The sequence below is a fragment of the Aythya marila genome (genome assembly GCF_965140915.1).
Source record: "Aythya marila genome assembly, chromosome: 3".
NCBI lineage: Eukaryota > Metazoa > Chordata > Aves > Anseriformes > Anatidae > Aythya > Aythya marila.
Genome location: NC_139044.1, coordinates 9,491,524 through 9,513,560, shown reverse-complemented (window position 1 = coordinate 9,513,560; position 22,037 = coordinate 9,491,524). Strand labels below are relative to the sequence as shown.

Sequence of the window (22,037 nt, the reverse complement as noted above, 5' to 3'; positions counted from 1 at the left end):
GTGGGTGCCTGACGTTTATCTAAGCATTAAGAGACTGCTCACGGTACATCAGAAAGCCTTTAAGTTTTGAGCCAGAACTAATCAGCATAGTTGAGCATTTACAACCACGCATGGATCAGCATCTTCCTAGGGAAAAGAAGAGTCAGCTAATGCACAGTTTAACAACAGGCTGCTGGAAGACTGCTGCTGCTGCAATGCTGTCACAGAAAGAAACAGTTTGAAGACTAAGAGGTAAAGAGCTTATTTGCACTTGGTTCTAGAATCTGCACCTACCAGGATTCTCATTCTGTTCTCAGAACTGATGTGCAAGGGCAGCCTAGTGAGGCTGAGAACCTCCCAGTCCAGATGCTGGGCAGTGCCAGGGACTGGAGCACCACCAGCTGTCAGTGCTGGATGTCTTGCCTCTTAAAATGCTGCATGTGACAGAACAGGGGGCTGCAGTAACCATACTGAGTTGATTTATTGAACAAGGGCTCTTTTCTCCTGCCTTCCACCAGCCTTGTTACAGATCTTGCAAAATAACTCGGCTTAGGTCTGTGAATCAAAACAGAAAGTGAAATGAGATTATCAAAAGAATCAACAAGTAAGCATTTCTTTGTCCACATAAACACTGCAGCACTTTATAGCCCAGCAATATTTTTACAGCTGAAATCATTCAAGCCTTCAGCTCCTGAGATTTAAGACTTGCTGAGTTGCCTAAATCGGTTACCTTCAGTTACCTCTGAAGCCCAAGCTGTAGAGAGGAAAGAGCTTCCACTTCGAGCAGCTCAAGGTAAAACAGCGCACTACCAACGCAGTTTGTTCGGTTGTTGCTTGTGTCATTCATCTCAATTAACTTGAAAGGTAAGAGGTGAGAGTGAGCCAAGGACACAGAGGTGATAAGCCCTCCTCCTTCAGCAGGTACATACTGATCCTGGCCAAAAGCTGTGGAAGGCAACAGGGCAGCATGCAGAAGGCCCAGATAACTTGAAGACTTTGAAGGCTGCCTTTTAGGATGCATGAAGCAACGGAGGCAACGCAAAGAGCAAGAGCAAAGGGCTCCCGGGCTGCTTCTGTAAAAGGAAATACCTGCCTACAGGGAGGGTTGGTTCCACCAGCAGGGGTCTCAGACATTTCCCTGAGAAAGAAGCTGCCATTGGGTTTCCACCTATTTCGGTTAGGGTTGTTGTTGTTTCGGTGTGACACAGCTTAAAAAGCAATCATTCCCAATTTAGTAAGATTTAAACAAGGTATTTTATCTCATTTGGGCATTTAACAAAGTTTCACATGTGCCTTTATGAAAAACATTAAAGATTGGTCTTGAAACACAAAAAGCCTGGGAGTGTTCAGGGGACTGTCTGCACCCTGTGCCGCTGACGGTCAGTCTTTACCAAGGAACAAAAAACTGAACAACTTTTCTTCTTAGAGCAGGGTGCAGAGCTGCCCTAAGGTTAACAAGAAGCATTTAGGTAAGTACTGAAGCACCCCAGCCAAGGTTCAAATATTTTATTTTATATTCATATAGTATGAAGGTTCTTATAGTTCCCACAACATATGATGTAGCATGCAGAGGAAAAACTAAACATTCAACGTAAATCATTTTTCCCCACACAAACTAAAAAACCTCATCCCTCCCCTTCCAATCCCCCTAAGGAAATAACGGTAGCACTAAATTTCTATAACGCCAGCCAAGATATGCACAAGCAAGTAAGAGAAAATCAAAAGCATTTGCTAAAATGTTTGTAACAAATACTTATGTACAAAAAATTCACAAAAGACTAGTTCCCCCTTGAAGCAGAGCACATGGCAGTTGACACTGGAACAGATACAACCACTGGCTGGGATTACAAGCCACGTACTGATCCAGAGGAAGAAAGTTACATGTAGTGGAGATTTTTGTTTTGAACATTAACATTTACCAAAGTTTGGCAACATTATCTTAAATTATGCAAATTATGTAAACAAGAGGAACATTTCAAATCGATCTACATGCAAAACTTCATGTCATGCAAGGACACCAAGCACCTGGATTTCTCTCTCACAGACAGAGCCCATGATGTGCAGCACTCAGTTGAAGGAACAGCTATGGCAGACAGGTGCTCGATAGAAGTAGGTTCAGACAACCTGCACTTTCCACTGCTGATTATAAAACAATTGTTTTTAATAGAAAAACTACTATACAGGAAAGATGTACTGTCCTAAAAAATCTAGCAAATGTTTGTCTTCCAGCCAATAGTACCATTGCAGAAAAGGGAAGGGATGATATAAAGTTGTAAAACATGGCTCGCTACTTTTATATCACACAAATATATCAAGTTACCATCCATTACAAATTATGATATGGACAAATCTAGAAAAGAAAAAAAATTCTCCAGGCAAAGGACTGGAGAACCGCAAGAGGTATAAATTTAGATAGTGTGAAGTTTTCCTCCTCTATGGCATAGGTTAACAAGATTTTCCCCCTGTATGAATCCTATATACATATATATATTATATATAAAACATTACCAGTTATTTATGCTACCTGTAGTATTCTTTAAATGCAGAGGGGAAACTATCACTGTTGAAACAACAGAATTTAAATGGCAAGAACACTTTATAGTCTAAGAACTGTATAAAATAAGTAGATGGGAATCCTGCACACTTACGTAGGTCCTAATTCCATTAAGCTAAGCACAAGAGAAAATCATGAATGTGTCTAACACCTTGAGCAGCCGTATCTAAAATGAATCCAAAACAGCAGATGTGCACTAACCGTGGGACAGCTCTAACTGCTCCCGATCCCTAAGTGACAAAATCTAGTGGCCACCGAAGCATTCTGCAGTTACTATATGCACATGAGGGCTAGTTCTTGGCAGTAGCATTAAACTATATTCTCATATTAAGTAGAATTGTACTAAGTTATTTAGCAAAGAGACACAGTCCCTGGTAATATATTAACAGGTATAAATAAACTTAGTCTCCTGTGTTACAAAAAATGTCATTAAGGTAAAGTAATAAGAAGCAATGCTTTGTCAGCCAGTCAATATATAGAAACATCTGAACAGTCACAGGAAAAGGAAAAGAGTTGACCTAACACCCAGTTAAAATTTTACATTCTTCTACTATATATATAAAACTGTGTGAAATAAAAGTAAGGATGTATATCCATATATTGAACTGTTAATATTCTGCTTGGCACTTTGTACTCTAGTTTTGTTTCTGAATCAAGTATATTAAATTAAAGCCCACCTAGCTACTACATATAGAAAGCTACATATATATCTATATATAAATACACACACACATATATATATATAGATAGATATTTCCTTGTTATAAAAGATGAAGAAAAATAAATTAAAAAGCCAACCCCTTCCCTTTCTCCACCACACTGATATGCTCTTTCCATCTTTGCTGTCCTTCAGACTTTAAAGTGCTACACCGAGTTATTGAGAGAATAAAAGTTCAATAACACTTAGTTGGCTTCATGAGGCTCATGTTGGAAAATGTGGCTTCACAGAGAAAAATACTTCCATTTAAATACACAGAGAGCATTGCTGGACGTCTTGAGCAGATCTTCAGAGATGGAGAAGAAAGCAAAAGTGTTGGGTGGTGCCCTACAGAGTCACACATCTACCACCATCTTTTTGTGGATATCTAGGCCTCCTACAACCTGGGAGAAAAACAAGCGCTCGTAAGTAGGCAAGAATTGAAAATTGGCAAGACAGAACAAGCACGCTTCATTCAAAAAGATGCATTTATCTCTAGTATAATCACAATACTCCTCTGGCCTCTTCAATCTAAACACTGCATGATATGCAAATTAATAAGATATTACCCAAGGTAATTATATTGTACAGGTTAGACAATCATGTAAGTTACACCATCTTGGCTTTCCTCCCCCTCATCTCATAGTCTGACCTTGTATTATGCTGCTACATGTTAACTGAAACGCTAACTCATTTCTAAAACATCCTACAAAACCGTGCAGCTTTACAAAGAGAAGCAAGGAGCAACAGCAAAGCAACACCCTCAGTTTTTAAGACGTGCCTTTCATCTGCCTGTCCTGTTTCAAGAGCAGCACTCAAGGAGTTACTCACCCTGTAACTGACAAATCCCACTACCCCGGCCTCTGCAAAATCCCTGTGTGCTGCAGACCTGATAATCTCCCCAGGCTCTCTCTGCTCTGTGCAAAGATAAACCTTTCTCAAGAGTGATTTGGAGCAGACACCTAGTTTAGAGACAGGAGATTAACCTGAAGTTAACCTCTGGGGAACACACCTCTCCCCTCTAGCTACCACCTCTGAGAAAGACACTTGGTAAAAGAGAGATCCGCTGTGAAGTACTGCTTTCACAGCTTCCAGATCGTTTGAAGCATTTGTCTTCACTCAGCAGACTTACATGCCTGCCCACTGTTCTTTGATTTTTCCAGTCTATTCTGTTAAACAGCTAGAGACAGAACAACTGGAAGTGCTGTTTCTTTTTTAATCAAACCATTGAAAACAAAGAAAACCAGCCTCCTACGACAAGCCAGTCACTTGCAAATCATCTTTAAATTTGCTATTTTCTACCAGCATAAGGCCTGGTAGAAACCAACACACATCTTAAAGCTAGCTTGTTTTGTCTCTGTATTAGAGATTATTTCAGACTGGTCTTGCATTTAGTATGCCATAAAACAGCATAGGAATTGTGTTGCAAAAGTTGCTATTCTCTGAATGAAACCCTCCTCCCCTTCAGAGGCACTAGATTCAGTGGGAAAATTGCATCCCCAACGAACCAACTCATGACTGACTCACACATCAGAAGACACGCTGCACTCTACTGAAAGCCAGAAGACAACAATGCCATCTATAATAATGCTGCGTTGTGAGGAGCTGTGGCCAGATCAGAAGAAACGCTCTGCTTTTACAACCTTACCCTTTATACTGTTTACCCTCCTTTTATTTTAAAAAAGTTTTCCTTAGAGGTTACTTACAGCACAGAATTCTTCAAAAGATATTCTTCCATCACCATCCTTATCTGCATTAATTATGGTTTTATCTACAATTTGCTGTAACTGAGTGTCTTTGAGATTGTTCCCAACCATCATCTTCAGCACCTGGAAGAGCTCTCCATTTGAGATATACCCATCTTTGTCCATATCATAAATGCGAAAAGCAACTGCAGAAGTAAAACATTAAAAAAAAAAAAAGATTAAAAAACAACTTTCAACAACAAACGGGGTCAGAAAAGAGCAATAAGAATTTGTGTGCTTTGCAACAAGGCTGTGCAGGATTGTGTCATCACAAACAGAAAACCATACTGCAATTTAAGTGGGATATACTTTTAACACCTTTTCAGTTTCATTCTAAAAAAGCATGAAATATCAGGAACAAAACGAACAGTATTACTACAGGACTTAGAAGAAAATATACTTTGGAAGTGTCAGCTAATGTCAGCTAATACTGTTTTTAAGCCCCAACAGTAGAACCACCTTATAAACACTAAATTGGAAACTCTTCACTACCAGAATTAAAGTACCGAGGTAGCAGTTAATTTGCAAGGAAGACAAAAAAAATTGCAACCTTCTAAGGAAGGATGAATCAAAATCCCACCCTGCTACTTTGCTGCAGTTTGACATAGGACTGAATTTATTTTTAAACATTTAAATAGAGCAGATTTCTTTCCTAAACCTCTATTGTGTCTTACGCTACTGAAAGCTATGTCCATGACTGAGCCTCTCCCCTCCCAACACCAAAGGATTAGGACGTGTTCCTGAGATGCAGTTCTCAAACAAGAAGAAATTAGTGCTGTTCTACTGCAGCATCCAAAAAGCCATCTTATTTTTATGCTCCTGTAAAGCAAATCACACTGCTAACAGTTTTCTGAAGTATACTTAAATATTATTTGCACTTCCCCCACCGCTGAAATCAGAAACAATTGAGGCACCCTCCTGAAACCTTCCATGAAGAAACGAACGCTGGCAAACTCCTCGCACAAATGAAAAATGTGAATAAAAGCTTCCAAACTACCTTCATAATTTCCCACTTTCAAGAACAATCTGGACTTACTGTTTTATCAATATTAACTAATGAAAGTACATTTTTGAGCAGTCAGTTTTGTTAAGGAAAAATCAAAATACTTACACCTCAACTTCTGTTCCTTATCTCCTTTGACACTGAACTGGGAGACTCCTTCTATAAATTCTAAGGGATACAGCACAGAAAAACATTTACAAAAATAGTATATTTTTTAATAAACCAAAGGAAACAGTGTTCAGAACTGGAGATATTTTAAGACTCTAAATTACTGCAAAATCTTTAATACATTGCTTACCCTGCAACACTTCAACTCACGTACTTGGACACTGTTTAGTGGGATGTACTTCAAACCCAGCACTGCACTCACTGAACAGATTTTTCCATGTCAGTATTAAGTAATTCTGAACTATGTTTTCAGCAGTCTCATAAAACCCCATCTCTACTAAATCTCTCACCAAAAATATAAAACCTTGAGACGTGATGCACCTGGATGAGTTCCCATAACTAGACTACCCAGCGCTTTGAATGGTGAAAGTGACAACGGTGTGAAACTGCAACCATGGTACAGAAAAACAGCGGTATGGCAATATAGCATTAGATTGAAAGGCCTGCCACAGCTTCAGCAAATTTTGTGAAATTAAGTGAACAACTCAATACTGGGCTAGTAATTTTTTCTTTCTTGAACCATTGTGTTTCTGACAGGTTAAGAAAATCTCAGGTCCTTTAACAAAGCAATACAAGTTTCCTCACACCAGTGATTTTTTTTTGAGCTTCCCTGAGGCTGAAGTCAAGCGAGTCAAACTTTGCCAGATGACAACAGCAGAATTCATTACCACTGATTGCAACAGCATGATTTTACTACAGCAAACTGATTTTGACAACTTCCTGTTCCCACCCAAGAGAAACAGCTCTTGGTAATTTTGCTAATCACAGCTCAATGTCACACACAATATAGCATCATCTTTCCTCACTGCATATTTTTCACATGGGGATTTTGAACTGTAAAACAACATCGTTTTGGAAACAGATACAATGGAAAAAGTCACGAAAATCAACATTCCAGTTATACTGTAAGTCTGTAGAAGTTTGAGGGGGTTTGTAAAGTCAAAATCTTTGTCATTATTTTTTTCCTGTGTTCATTAACATGGATAATAATTTGAAAGGTCAGTCTGTCAGTATGAGATTTATTAACTTTCTTCAATTTAAAATAAAAAGCAAAAAATATCTGAACAACTTTTTCTATTCATGATCTATAAGAGACCTGTAATAGCTTGGACACCATCACTTCCAAGAGTAAGGTTGTTTTAACAAAGTAGAAAAAAAAGTTTTTTGACTGCTGATTCTTTTAACCAGAAATAGTTAAGATAAATCTAAAGCTTTGGAAAAATCTAAGTCAAAGCTCTTGGTTTTGCCCCAAGTGTCTACCCAAAACCATAAAAAAGACTCCTGTAAGGGAAGTATCAACAGAAAAATATACATCACTTTCACAATTCAGAAAAACATTTTCAAAATACTTCAAAGGATATCTTGTAGCAAGTTCTGGGTAAATACAATTCAAGCAGAAACACAGCATTTGCAGTCTACCCCACTTTCTTTCATAATACTTCAGATAGCACCATGACTGAAAGTCTAAATCAGTGCACGTAAGAGATGCTTAATGAGTAGTCATAAATCAATAGGATCAGGAAAGCATATTACTAAAGACTTTGCTCTTTTAATCAATTTAGGCTGAACCGTTGCCCTAACACACCAGAGAATTTTTCTGGCTGGCAGTTTTACTGGCACTCAATTTCATTAGAAATTAGTATTTATTTTGATTAAGAAGTTTTCTACACCCATCCTTTCTTAACAGAAGTGAAATTTAAATTCTGAGTCTCCAGTTAATCTGATAAAAATGCCACCACCTTTCAGAAAGCATTGTATCTTACCTTTGAAGTCCACTTCTCCATTGCCATCTGTGTCAAATATATCTATTACTCGCTGTACTAACGGATTCTGTTGCAATTCAGGTAAAGACATGAACTCTTCCACACTCAAAGAACCAGAGTTGTCCAAATCAAGCTTCTTAAATCTCTTTCCTAGTCGTTTAATCTCATCAGCATCAACTGGAAGGAGAAAAAAAAAAAAAAAACACAACACCTATTCTTAGTATTTTTGGCTTCACAGTAAACCCTTTGCCAGTTAAACCCCACCGCACGTTTCTCCCTAGCTTCCTAATCAGCATTTCTCCTATAGTATTAGGACCACAAAACACTTGCATGGAAGATTATAATGCCAAACTCTGAAAAAAAACAAGCCTTTTCATTTTATTTTAATTAAAACTTACCTTTTTTCCTCCCTGCACCAGCCATAATACAGTTAGCCTTGTGACTCACTGAACACCACATGCTGACACAACATTTTAAAGGATTGCAGATGCTTACCTAGTTCTTAGTCAGAGAGCTCTTATAAATACCAGGTATAAAGAAATAAAAAAAAGAGACCAAATTTCCTTACAAGCAACCAGCATTAAGTTTACAGTAAACAACATAGTAAGTTATGAAGACAGTTACATTAGTGAATGTATTAGCACACCAAACACGAGACCTCCTGGCACACATGCCAAGTGAAGCAGGTTAGCAGGCTGGCTGCTGCCCAGCTACCACTCACCTACTCACTCATCACCCTGACAGATCTAAGATAATTTGTGTCTGTCCATCACAAATAGGAAATGGACACGCATGTAGCCATAATATTCGTACACCTATTTTCTGTCACAGAAGTTAGAACAGGTTCAGGTTCTGCTTCACCTCTCTTCACATTTAAAGCAACCCTTAGTTACAGCATATACCTCGTACCCTACTTCGCATCTGATTTCTAGAGTAGACTAAAGCTATAAGCACATAATCACTCCTTTAAAAAAAAAAAAAAAAAAAAACACACCCCACCTCTCTCTCCCTGTCAGTGCTGAAAAGCTTGAAATTTTTTTCTCCATAACAACCTAGAAATTTCCTATCAGCAGCTTGATTTAACACACTGAAGTTAGTTCACAAATTACTCACCATGTTTGGGTATGAAGGAGGAACTGTGGTTCATAGGAAGTACTAGAAAGTGGCTAGCATACAACCAACCACAGCAAATATATCTTACAGCACCTGAAGGTTTCCAGCTTGCCATACACGTTTCTTTCCTAACATTAACAATCTCCTCAAAATTTCTTAGCTGTGTTTAATGCATTTCCTCTGATAGCAAAATAAATTGTTTCTCAACTTCTGTGAGGCACAGGCATACCACCTCATCCATTTCACATCACATTAATACCCTCTTAGGCTTTTGCACAAGCACAACATAAAAACAAATAGCACTTTCTGATATTTAAGGACTGCCAACATGCAGAACTTTATGTTTAGAAATTGTAGCAGATTCAGAGACCAAAAGATTCCTCTACCAAAGTGGTCACAAACTTTCAATTAAGTTCCTTGATATCAGTGTTTACAACCAATGAAGATACATGCATTATTTAGTAACAATATTTAACTTCACTTTAGAATATCTAAAAAGCAAATTCAAAGTATTATCTATTGTGTACATAATACTGTCCTCTTACCAGATCAGTGAAGTGTCTGTCACTTCCAGTCTTAATAAAAAGGGTAACACTGACTAAAATTGAACTATTGCTCCCTAAGCAACCTGAAATACTTTATAGTTCTGTAATTTCACAAAATGACAATGGAGAAAAATTAAAGAAGCAGTAATATACCTGATCTTACCTCCCCTGCCACACAAATCAATGAGCTATGAATTGCAAGTTTTGAACCATTAAGTTACATTTAAGAAAACCACACGTATCCAAAAACAACTACAAAAAAAATACCAAACCAGAACACAAACAAAGAGATGTCTGAGCCAGGCCTGAAGACCGGCAGCCACAGCATCACTGCCTCAGAATGCCAAAGCAGCATTCAGTAGAGTCCTGTCTCATGACGACTCCAGTCCATTTCCTCCTTTGGAAGCTGAAGTCCATGGTATTTTTCCTCTTAAATATATAAGAGGAGACCAAAAATGAAACCCAGAGTTCTGTCAACAGCCTGCCCTAAGTTGCGCTGATCACCTCATCCACAAGCCAGTCCAACACAGCTTTACACTCCATTATTACACAAAAAATGACACTGAAGTACTGGACCAGTTCTGCCATCACACTCACCTGCTCCAAGAGATAGAGCAGAACTTCCACAAGGGGTGCTAAGAAGGCAAACTACAAGGGTATTTTATCTCAAGCTAGTCTCTATGTTTTAACAGGACCTACCAATATGAATTCAAAAGCCACATCTTACTAGGATATTCAGAGACTGATCTACAGCACTGCTTGTCAGGATTGTGTGCTGTAACAGTGCTCTAACATCACCTGCTAGGCGTACAAACCCCTGTTAACCAGTCATGCATGAGACTTCAACTTACACAATCACAATACTTAAGAGGAGATGAAGCACTATTTTTTAATCTATTCTTTTTTTGAGGATCACCGTCAAGGATTTCAAGATTAAGGACAATGAAGACAAGCATCAGAAATGTGAAGACACTGGAGAGGCACCTAAGGAAACTACTCCAGAATGCTTTGTGTGTTTTGCTGAACAGTGGCAAAGCAGCAACCACTCAAACTATGAAATAAGTCTCCAGACAGTTCAATTGTAGTACAGAATGCAGATGCTGAGCAGAGATTCTAGGAGAAAGGAGTAATAGAAATTTTTCACTCCTAACTTTGACACATTCAAACAAGAGTTTGCCTGCGGTGCAGAGCTGAGGAGGTGCTACCCTTGGGAGGGGCAGAGCAGGGCGTGCAGGGACAGGGAGGTCAGAGAACAGGAGTAAGGAAACTGCATCTCTGCCAAAGCTGGCCATGCATAGGTTTTGTCCAAAGCTTTGTTTCTGGCAGCAGATATACCATGGATGGGCATACTGGGAGAAAAAATTTCATGGTAATCAGAGTAATTATGGGAACAGGCAAGTTTCCTTTAACAGTTCACATGTATAAAAGCTGCTGTTCATCACAAGCGTATAGATAAAAATCAGCATCTGCAGATCAGTTTCTGAATTTTAATTGACTGAGCATCTCCTATCAGAACAATTTTTTCTTTAAATACACTGCAAGCATCACCTAGATTTTTAAAAGGCCTAACTTAAAGAGCTTATACACTTAAAATCATATTTTAGTAAATACTTGTCTTTATAACACAGCTTTCAAAAAATCAAAAAATAATAAAACAAATTGTATTTTAAACTTTAAAGCCTTCTTTGAAATTTGAAGAGGTTTTGCCTATCCTTTTTCCTTCAGTTCAGCCATCACCTGTGACAATTCTCTCTGGCTGAGCTGAACCGCGTAGAGATTTTGCCTGGCTAGCTTTTAAGGAAAAAAGGCAAACATTTATTGTAAGAGCAAACTCCAGTATTATCCTATGCATTTTTTGTTCAGACTTCCTCTACAAATACACACCTACAAAACAGTCCTCACCTATAATGAACATACCCTTTTTTTTTTTTATTATTATTATTATTATTATTTTTTTACAAGCGCTGCTCTTTCCTTAGTATTTAGCAGCAGGCTGACTCTCCTAGAATTTCACATAGCTATCACTAAAGACCAGAGCAGTGAATTAAGTTATCAGAGGCTGAACAAAAATACTTCTTTCCTTCTTCTCTAAGGTCTCCTTACAGGCAACCTAATGCTCACACAAACATCCCGAAGCTCTACTGGAATGCAAGGCATAGGATAATCCTGATGAAGGTATTTGAGCCAGAAGGACTGATGGTGGCAGTAGCAGGCAGAATTTTACAAGACTCAAGCTCAGAAGACCAGGATAGAGATGAAAACACTGGGAAATCCAAGGAGGTCCAAGTCCACTAAAGTGTAAACAGGGTGATAACATCACTGAGCAGAATAAGGAGGATCAAGCTTTGTTTACATCATTTGAGGCAGAGCTCGCCTGTGACTCATCACAGTGGTCTGAGCTTCCTCGAGCTCTGGCTGCAGCGAGCGTTCTTCTAACCTCAAACTCAAGTTGGCCTTTTTTGTGCTCCGCTCAGCCACTGATGTAAGGCTGTGTGCTTCCCATGGCTTTTACACAGAAAAATATCCCATCAGCTTATCGCTCACGCCTGGCCTTACAGAAGATACTAACTAGCCAGGAATTATACCTGGTGATTTTCTTAAGAATGCTTTGCTCATAACCCTCTAAAAATATCAAGTTATTCAGTTTTAAGTTTTTTCATAATCCAATTTATTTAATTCACCTTTTTAATTAAAGAAATATCAGTATTTCCAAAAGATTCCTCTTCCAAGCAAGTATTACAATTCCAGAGGCAACAATACCTGCTTCATATTCTGAACTCATTTGTGTACACCTAGAAATGCTATGAATCAGGTTAAAACACAAGAACTACACACTTCCATGAGACAACATGCGAACAGATCTGTGTAACTCCATTTTAGTACACCAGCTTTATCTTCTACCTGGATGCTATCTAATATGCTGCTACAGACTACTGAATATACCACTCCTTTCCTCAACACAGAACAGCAGAGAAGATGATCCATAAAGCATTTTAAAAAATAAGTTTGTTTCAAGCTGTTATTCACATCACTGATGCTCAAGTAGTACTATAAAAGGCATTCAAGTAGCAACTCAAAAAGCCTCATTAAAAGCGCATCTGAAGAGCATTGCACTCTACTTCGAATTAAGTTATTTCAGAAAATCTGTTTTAGTGTTATTTTTTCCAGTCAAAGTCAAGGTGCACCTGCATGGTTAGTTTGCTATTAATGTGAGAGCCACAAGTAAAAGAATACCTTAAAATCCCCATCTCTTTAAAATCCACTAGATTCAGTGATATTTTAACAGGGTAGCTGCTTGTGTCTTCAAAAGTGCTGTGCATTCATTGTTGCAGATACACGATATGTATGTAGGCATCTGCACAGTGCACTAACCTGAGAAAAGCTGTACATCTCAGCAAAGAGGTCCACTTCTGAAATCTAAATGTTTATCTAAATATTTAAAGATGCACATAAAAGATTGGCTTTTCAGGGCTTTTCAGATACTCTTAAAATACTAGCTTTAACTCATAATGAGAAAAACTGAAGAGAAAATATGGTGACAGAAAGCCTGTATTACACTTCTTAAAATATCAGTGAAAATACTTTTCTAATGCTTTAACATGCTTGTGAAACATTAAAAAAAAGCTTTATAGAAAGAGAACATTACTAAATTTGAAGTGTTTCCAGATAAAAAAAATTACACATTTTCTATAAGAATGGACTGCAGAGATCTCAAAATAAAACAGAGGTGAGAGCTGTTGCTGAAGGTCTAGCCACAGCCTTGTCTGGTGCAGGAATATAATGTTTCAGAGCAGCAACCAAGACAGCCATTTCAGTCTTGGAGATCAAATTTCAAAAAGATGACGCCCTTGAGAACACATTCAACCACTTGTCTTGTATATGCTTACACGCAGCTGGTCTAATCCTTTTCATGACTTCAGATGTGTCAATTACAATTTCTAAGTTAGAAAAGAGGTACCAGTCTCCTTAACCTAAAACCAAAACATAAATCTAAAACTGTTTTCTTCAGTTTTTTTGCTATGATATTTTTTTCTTGTGGATAATTTGACAATTTGGTTCAAATCAATTTTTTCCATATGAAACAGCAGTAGATTTTCAGTAATTTCTCAAACAGCATGGCCAAGAAAGTAACATTATTTATTTATTTATTTTTAAGAAATCCAGCAATGCCAATTTACCTACAGAAAAATAATAGTATTCTGTTAATGGTATACATACCCTGCATAATATCCTGAATTTCCTTTCCATTACTGCAAACTTCAAAACAAAATTCTTATAAAGTCAGACACCAAGACAGCAGTGACTGCAGGGCCAGGTAGGGGGGTTATGACCCTGCCACCAGGGGAATAGCATAAATTTGTTACTGCTTTCAGTCACCCAGAAGTTTTCCAGTCAAAAATCCTTATCAAATGATCTTTAAGAACACTGTCCAGTCTGTACCCGTGGCCCTCAATCCCTAGATCTTTCACTTTACTCAGGCACGCAGAATCTTGAAGCACAGTGCACCCATTCCGGAGACCAGTCACAAACAAGAGGGACTTCTACAATAACTCCATCTTCCCCACTGTTTGTAGTCGCGTTGCCCAGACAAGCAGTGACACGCTCTCTACCGTGAGAAGGTCCATCAGAGCAGAAAGTTTTAATCATGCAAAACCTCAGATTTACATGATATCCTCAAAATACTGTTTAACCACAGAATATAACACAGAAATGATCTCCTCTGCAATAGAAGTGGGTAAACAAGCTCAGCAATGAACTTTTAGGTTAATAGTAGCCACAAATAAATACAGCTTGTCCCAGAATTAAAAGTTAATAGCAACTTACTGCTTACAACTCACAGAGAGATATGGCTAATAAAAATCTTCAAAGGTCAACTTGTCCCTAAGGAAAATCTGACCAGTAGAGCAGTAGCATAAAAGCAGATACAAGATGCAGAAAAAGACTGATAATGTCTTCACTGCCTAGGAAGTTCTACCCACATACACGTACTTAACAAGATATAGATTGAGAGCGTAACACCACAGTGCAGTGCTTTAGTGAAGTGGGTAAGCTGCTCCTGCAAGTCTTTGCTAGCTGATGACAAACTAATTAACATGGACATGCACTAGGCATTGCAGACTTGCAAGTTATTAACAAAAGCCTCATGTCTCTGAAAAAAAGCTTAGAAAAAGATGCCTCTGCATCTACTTATTTCACATTACTGCTTGAGTTATGATGAGAGCTGGAATTCAATGACTAGCATTGTGAAAGTAGTCTAGAAGTTAATTCTTATTTTTAAACAAAAAAAATCTTCAAATTAGGAACCAATTAACCAAAGAATAGTAATTCTATTAAGAGTTCATACATACATGCACAGGCCTATGCATGATTTAGTGCTGAACTGAAATGGTCAAGGAAAAAAAACAGTTAAAAATAAGTACATTCAGCATAACGCTTCCAGGACATTTCACAAGACAGCCCTTTCTTTGGGCAGCTTTAGGCAAGAAGTATTTCAGTATTTTTACAGGGTAGCCTAACCTCATGAGACAGAGCAATGAGTTTTATTGTCACATGGCCAAAAGCAAATAACACCAACTTAAGTGGCTTCTCACCTAAATGCCTGGCTGCAAGCATACACAGGAAGGGGAGAAAAAAAATCCTCTTACAGCTTCAACCTCTCTTTCTCCAAGGGTGCCAAGACAGCCTAGGCAATATACTTAGCTCCTGAGATAGCACATACTGCGCCACAAGCTGTTCCACAGCCCTGAGAAACTGGCATTGGGACCCGTGGAAAAGCCTGACTGGTTGAACTACCAGTTAACGCTTCATTGTATGGACACCTGAGTACGAAAAACTTATAAAGTCCATAGAAAAATAGAAAAAAAAAATCAGTCCAACAGCAAAAGCCTACATTTTCCAAAGGCAATTTTTCACCTTTTAAATTTTGCGCTTACTGTATAAACTGCGTTAACTTTTCAAGCAGCAAATTCTGTAAATTCACATGAGAAGCTGTACACAAGTAATATCCTGTAACAATATAATGTAGTGGTCAAAAAAACTTACAGTGCGAGCACATTTCCAAAGGGTAGCTTGCCTCATTTCCCTGCAACACAAAAAAGAACAAAGCCGCAATTATTCCCAGGTTCACTTCGAGGAACTATTTTAAGTTTCAGTATTGTAAGTATCTTGGGTAATACAAGTTATCCATATTTATTTATATATATATATATATACACACACACATATATACACACATACACACACACAGTAAACCAAGAACACCAGCTTGTTATTTTATTTGGATAGTTCTATGTCACCGAAATATACAAAGTAATATAAAACCACTGATGTGTCCCTCTGATGAGAATTCCCATGAAAATATCAGCAGTCCTCATGATACAGAGTAGTACCTTCAACCCTGTATTGTAAAAACCAAAACTGAAATCGCCAGTTACTTCCAAATTACACAAATGCTACTTTTCAAGCTAAGATAGGATTTAACTTCAAGACTTCACACACATGGAAGCTGCTTTACCATTTTATTTTAAGAACAAAAACATACATGTCCTTATGAATTGCCATGACAAACTTTACCCGATTAGCAGAAGAAAATCCCAGTGTATGTTCTCCCCCTCCCCAAAAGATTCACACAGGAAAAGCAATGGGAAAATGAGGTTTACATGTCCAGAAATTAACTTGACATTCAAATATTATTTTGTATCTTAATGTGTTCCTACATCGTAGCTGAATGGAAAGTTAAACACTAAGATTTAAAATCCTTGCTGTACTACAATATCCACAGCAACAAAAATTAAAACTTTATGGGGGTACAGTCACTTTGAACTTAAATCATACAGAAACATACAGAACTTAAGAGGAAACCACAACTACCGTAACATGAATTCCAAAAGACAGTAGACATATATGCTGGTATTTTTCCTCAAATGCCTTGGAGCCAGAGAAGATCGCAATGCACGCTCACTTAATATTTATGTGGATTCGGTCAGCAAAGGAGTGACCATGTAGCTGAAGAGATTCACAACCAGACCTTCCCAAAAATTATTTGATTATTTGAGTATATCTTCTATATGTTTTATAGAAGAAAACATATTTAAGACGAATATAGAACACATTCTATTCATAAGCAGTTCTCTTTTGGTGTGGAGTGTAAGGGATTCCACAGCTGAGCTCTGGCACAGAAAGAGTCCTTAAAATTATGCAAATTATACACAAATAAGAGATTACTTGACAGAAGAAAAAAAGAGAAGAACCACATTTAGCCTGGAAGCATGCAACTGCATTTCCTATTAAGGACGGAAAGAGGCATAACAAACATCTCATGAATCTAAACATGTCTGAGAAGAGATGTGTTGGGTTGTGTGTGTTGTTTGCTTTTTTCTTTTTTTTTGCATCCAGAACACACATTCACTACCCGTATGTCCCCATAACACACAAGTCTTCTTACTTCTTTAAAAAAGTTCATACACTTGCTTTATAAGTAGAGTAGCAGAAGAGAGCCTTAACATCTTCCCCAATGTCTACTTACAGCAAGTCAAAGTAGCAGAATAGGAACTGACAGGGAGGGAACAGTCAGGTCCCTAAACCTAAAAACCATGACTGAGATATTCTGCAAGAGAAACTTCTTTATTCTGCAAGAGCAACTTCTTTCACTGCAGCTGGGAATCAAAGAGAACGGTGCCACGTGGAAAATCTTGGATGGAACCCAACTGAAGTCTTCGAAAACCAGTGAAGACCAAAACAAGCAGTAAAAGCCTAGTGTATGTATATGAATATAAAAAGGTATAGGATTTAACATTGGGGAAAACAGAATTTTGAAACAAGAAGAAACAGGAACCAGGGGATCCAGCTAGGCTGCTCTTAAGACACGAGGCCATGAAGAGGCAAAAAAGACACCAGACTGGAAGGCTGCAAATTAAAGGAGAAAAGTTGAATTAAAACCAGTGCACTTGTGCACATACACATACAAATACACAATCAGAACTACGTTAAAAGCCTATTCTGGGAACTTATATACTTGCTGAGGTGTTGGGACAAAGTTAATTTCTAGTGCAGGCCACTGAAATCAATCTGGCTAAAACAGCATAAAATACTTCTGAAAACTGGGAAGGAAATGGGAGTAGCTTTCTTCAGTTAATGAGGTATAATGTTTATAAGCAGTCTTACTATACATCTAGATGCACATGCTAAGCCATAATCAAGTTATCTACGTGAAGTAGCCTAGGAATTGTTTGGAGAGTAGAGAAAAAAGTGATTCAACTTCAGTTTAGTTTTTCTGTGAAATAGTTAATGCTAACAAGAAATGTTAGGAATACTTACCTATCCAGGACTGGAACTTGGATCTCTACAAAAAAAAAAAAAAAAGAAAAATCTAATGAGCAGCAGTGCAAAGCATATGACTATTCAGTATTTGCTGTATTTGAATAGGGTATTTTAAAAAGTAGTTACCTGGTTTTGATATGCTGTGTTCACTTCCACAGGAGAATCCAAAAATCCACTAGATTTTCAAAAATGTTTTAATTCCCCTTTTTTGTTGAATAGAGGCTCAACCTACTCATGCCATGGCTGAGATTCCTGTTTACACACCTGTGAGCTGGACAAACACAAAGGTTTTCCAATGTACCAAAGACTTTTTCCTCATAGGTGAGTTTAATGATTTGGTCTTGGGAGCTGGCATTTTTCATTGCGTTTTGAAAAGCAGTAAAGAAATGTCCCTTATTTGTCTCCAGATGCAATCAGCATGTGTTCAGACAGCATGAAGTGAAACATAAGCCCTGAAACACAAGTGCTAAAATAGGTTGAATATTTTCTTGCTGTTGAATGACAGATAGGTGGTGGGTAAGATTAAGGCCTACAACAACACCCACCTTAATGACTTAAAACAAGCAGGCAAGTAAGCACAGCTACAGAACTTCATGAAATATCAAATGAGCCCTTTAAGAAAAGGAAAAAAAATGGGTGCACATTGTTATTTGCATGGTTTTAATGCAGGGTTAAGATTTAACACCAGGCAGTATTCTACAGAATGCTGGAAAATATTAGATTCCACACGCTAACAGAAAAGTTGACAGTTATCACATTTTATAATTGTAAACCTTATTCAGCAAATCGACACTGCACTGACTTTATTTCTAAGATTTTAATGTGATACTCATTTATAAAGACAGAAGTTATTGTAAAATCTCCAAACAGAGGCTGTCATTTATTCTCTGATGCAGCGATACTTGTAATGTGTAGCGTAAAAGGTTCTGACAAAACTCCAAGATTGCCAATTAAAAAAGCACATTACATTATTAGTACTTCCTGCCAGATATATATTTAGCATACCTCACATAAGCGAGTATCCTGTCATGTACACCATATTAGCACATTTAGAGATGAGTGACGCAGCCTCTTGAAGAAATGCAGCTCGTACAGCATCAACACTCCCCACCAGCTTTATTTGGCACCTACACCTAGTGTAAAACGTGCTTTCCCTAGCTGCATCTGGGGATTACTTCCACGCTGCTCGAGTTTAACTCTTTTCTCTTGAGTTACGCGATTAAAACAAGTGGCTGGAAAACAACTGATATTTTCTAATCCTTTTCCTTTTGAAACAGTCCTGAGACCTTCTTGAACACTCTTAAATCCCTGCAAGTTCTTTCCTCATTAACCACCAGCAACATCATGACTCCTAGACAAAATAATTACCTATCAAGGAACAGTCCTAAGTCTAGTAACAAGAAAGCTGACCGAATTCTGAATGCTGCAGAAATATCAGTTCACTAAAGATGAATCAAAGCACACCACGGAAGCAATTTCAGAAGTTCGTATGACATGTAGTTTGCTCATTTAAGAAAAAAGTGAGCTTTGCAGTTATATTCTGTACTAATCTCTCTTCTTTTGGCAGCTCTGGCTTTTTACTGATTAAGGATAACCCAATGGCCTTTAGTCTTTATTTCTCCCATATATCATCCATTAAAAAAATATATGTTTCTTGATTCCTTTCTTCAGCAACTATTTCAAATACTAATCATTCTCTCTTCTTAAGATCAGTTTTGTACATACTCCTCCATGGCAGGCTAGTTAAGGTCATTATGTTTATGACAGCTTCATCTTACTGAAAGACAAAAAGCTGTGGACAAACGAAAGCAAAACTGCACTTCACAAAATCAACAAAACTGTTCTACATTAGTAACATTTCTGGATCTGTTTGTATGCAACTTGTCTGCACATCTTTTTGTCAAATGTTCAAAGGGTGAAGTGTCAGCCTCCATATACTTTTTTTGCTTTTATAAAATATTTTAAATGTCAGCAAGAGTCCTAAAAAGAAAGTCCTCAAAAAGTTAAGCTTGAGTGCCTACCAGTACAAACACCTGCAAGAGGTGAGAAGCTAGGTTGTTTCAAAGCTTCTGGTTCTACAGCCAGACAACAAATGAATTCACTGAAATGTCAAGAATTAATTCAATGAAATGCTGAGTGGTCAACATTTAAGTACATGCACAGGAGTAGCTGTTCAAGATCTGCTATTTCTTCTGCAAAGTGCAAGTGGTAAGGTAAGACAGCAGAGGCTTGTAGTCAGCATTCAAAGAACTACTCCTCCTTCACAAACAAGCAAAGTGCTTCTCTATCTTTTCTCCTTATTCTCCATATCACCTAAATTAACAATTAATGAAAATTACTACCTCTTACAGAGAATTTTTCCTCCTCCAAGCTCATCTTCCACATATTGCTATTTTCATAGCTTTAATGATGAATTGTCAGCTTGGTGAAGAGTTTTTGTTTGTTTGTTTGTTTTTTAACATAATGACCATTATTTAACATGTTACCTGAATTTTGGCTGTCATATAGATTGGCACTGTATTCTCCATTAACAACCAACAAGCAAATTGGCAAGCTAATTTAAGACAAATGGTGTTTCTTACCAAGACTGCAAGAACTTTTGCCTGAAAAGAACATGCCACACATCCACATCGGTTTAAATATTTGTTAAAATAAGTTTCAGACAAAGCCCTAGAGGCTTCAAGACACACTAATATTCAAGTATCTGAATTCACGGTCAGAAAAACACGCAAGATCTCACCTTTTGTAATTTGTATATTTCATATGTGACTTATGAGAGCAATGAAAACCTACAAGGAGCTTACCACAGCACAGAGGAAAGACACGCCCAAAGTTTCTGTAGACACCCCAACAAATCAGAGAAGTATGGCTTAGAACAAGACAAGCAGGAATAAGGTACAACTGGAAAAAGCAGCAAGAACATCACCCACCCCACTCAAAAACCACAAAAATATACTTCTTGTTTAAATCCAATGGATGAGGGTTTGTGTTTTGTTTTGTTTTTAAACAAGTTACTCAACATACAGAAGTTGTGTCTTAGCCTGAGTGGAGCCTGTAATACCAGAAAGACCAACAAGTCAAGAAAAAGATCTTACTGATCTTCTTTACGAGTTTGCTTGTGATAATGTCATAGATAAGACTGCCAGCAAATTCAGCATTTGTGTTTGGTAATTAAGCTACCTTTTAAGCTTTTCATTGCAGCCATTAAGAGTAAAAAAAAAAAAAAAGTCTACTTAAAATTGGGATATCACAGCATAGTTACCGGAAAACAATGACTAAAATTAAGAGCTGATAATACGGCAGACTAACTGCCAAAATGTAGACATTAACATTTAACATAGCTCGGTCGTTGCTACACAGTACTTGCTTCATATAAAAGCAACGTACTTGCTTTCCATAGAAGTCCACCAGGCAGAGCCCAAACACAAGCTCAGAATTAGCAGCTCTCCGGCACTTCTCCAAAAATATTGAACAAATAAATCTACCCCAAGGTCCTTTTAGAACAATAAGAATTTTGAGTTTGATGTTGTGATGCAAAAGAAGTTAAGACAAGAAATCAAATGTCTTAAAAATATACATGAAAGTTGGAGCAACTCAAGAGCAGTGAGCTTCACTGTTTACTCCAAACTCTCAACCTCATTCTTGAGATTCTGACCCACAGAAAGAGTTAAAGAAATGCATAAAAATGCCTGACACCTGCCCCAGTAAGTTCCCAAAATGAAGTATCACCTAGTGGTACTGCACTGGCAATCCTACATTATTTTTCCAGGCCATCCACAAATCCTGTTACTCTTCTGAGGGGCAACTTATGGAACTAAAATACTACCCTCAACTCATGGAACTAAAACACTAGGACAGAAATTCAGGATGCATTACTTCCAAGCTGAACCCAACTCAGAACATGCCTTGTGGAACCTCCGCAAGAATTTGTATTTTCAGAGCCTCAGCTCTGCTTACGCCCCTCATTTTTGTGCTCAAAGCTGTGGAAGAATCCCTCTGCTATTTCATGGCCAGCCCCTTCTCCATCCAGAAGTCCAATATAGCACCTGGAAGTTGGCAACGATCTCATTTCTCTTCTGGCATTTGGACTGTCAGATCCGGCCTCCACGTTACACTTTGGTGTGAGCATTTAGATTATCCACACGCGCAAC

At 37.9% G+C, this 22,037-nt stretch overlaps 1 protein-coding gene across 3 annotated transcripts in view; it reads right to left on the bottom strand.

The window, feature by feature from the left end:
* Positions 1–1,470: 1,470 nt before the first annotated feature.
* Positions 1,471–22,037, bottom strand: part of PPP3R1 (protein phosphatase 3 regulatory subunit B, alpha) — a 37,611-nt gene continuing 17,044 nt past the window's right edge. Inside the window, exons 2-8 of one of the 3 annotated variants that reach the window (XM_082756233.1) lie at positions 18,013–18,157; positions 17,884–17,908; positions 15,610–15,649; positions 7,910–8,086; positions 6,087–6,146; positions 4,937–5,121; positions 1,471–3,634 (exon numbers count right to left, since the gene is read on the bottom strand). In XM_082756233.1, the coding sequence (XP_082612359.1) occupies positions 3,587–3,634; positions 4,937–5,121; positions 6,087–6,146; positions 7,910–8,086; positions 15,610–15,622 (483 nt within the window). In that variant the 5' untranslated portion in view covers positions 15,623–15,649; positions 17,884–17,908; positions 18,013–18,157 and the 3' untranslated portion in view covers positions 1,471–3,586. Of the gene's footprint in view, positions 3,635–4,936; positions 5,122–6,086; positions 6,147–7,909; positions 8,087–15,609; positions 15,650–17,883; positions 17,918–18,012; positions 18,158–22,037 lie in introns of those variants that run through there. The other 2 variants (XM_082756234.1, XM_082756232.1) reach the window with 2 other exon arrangements.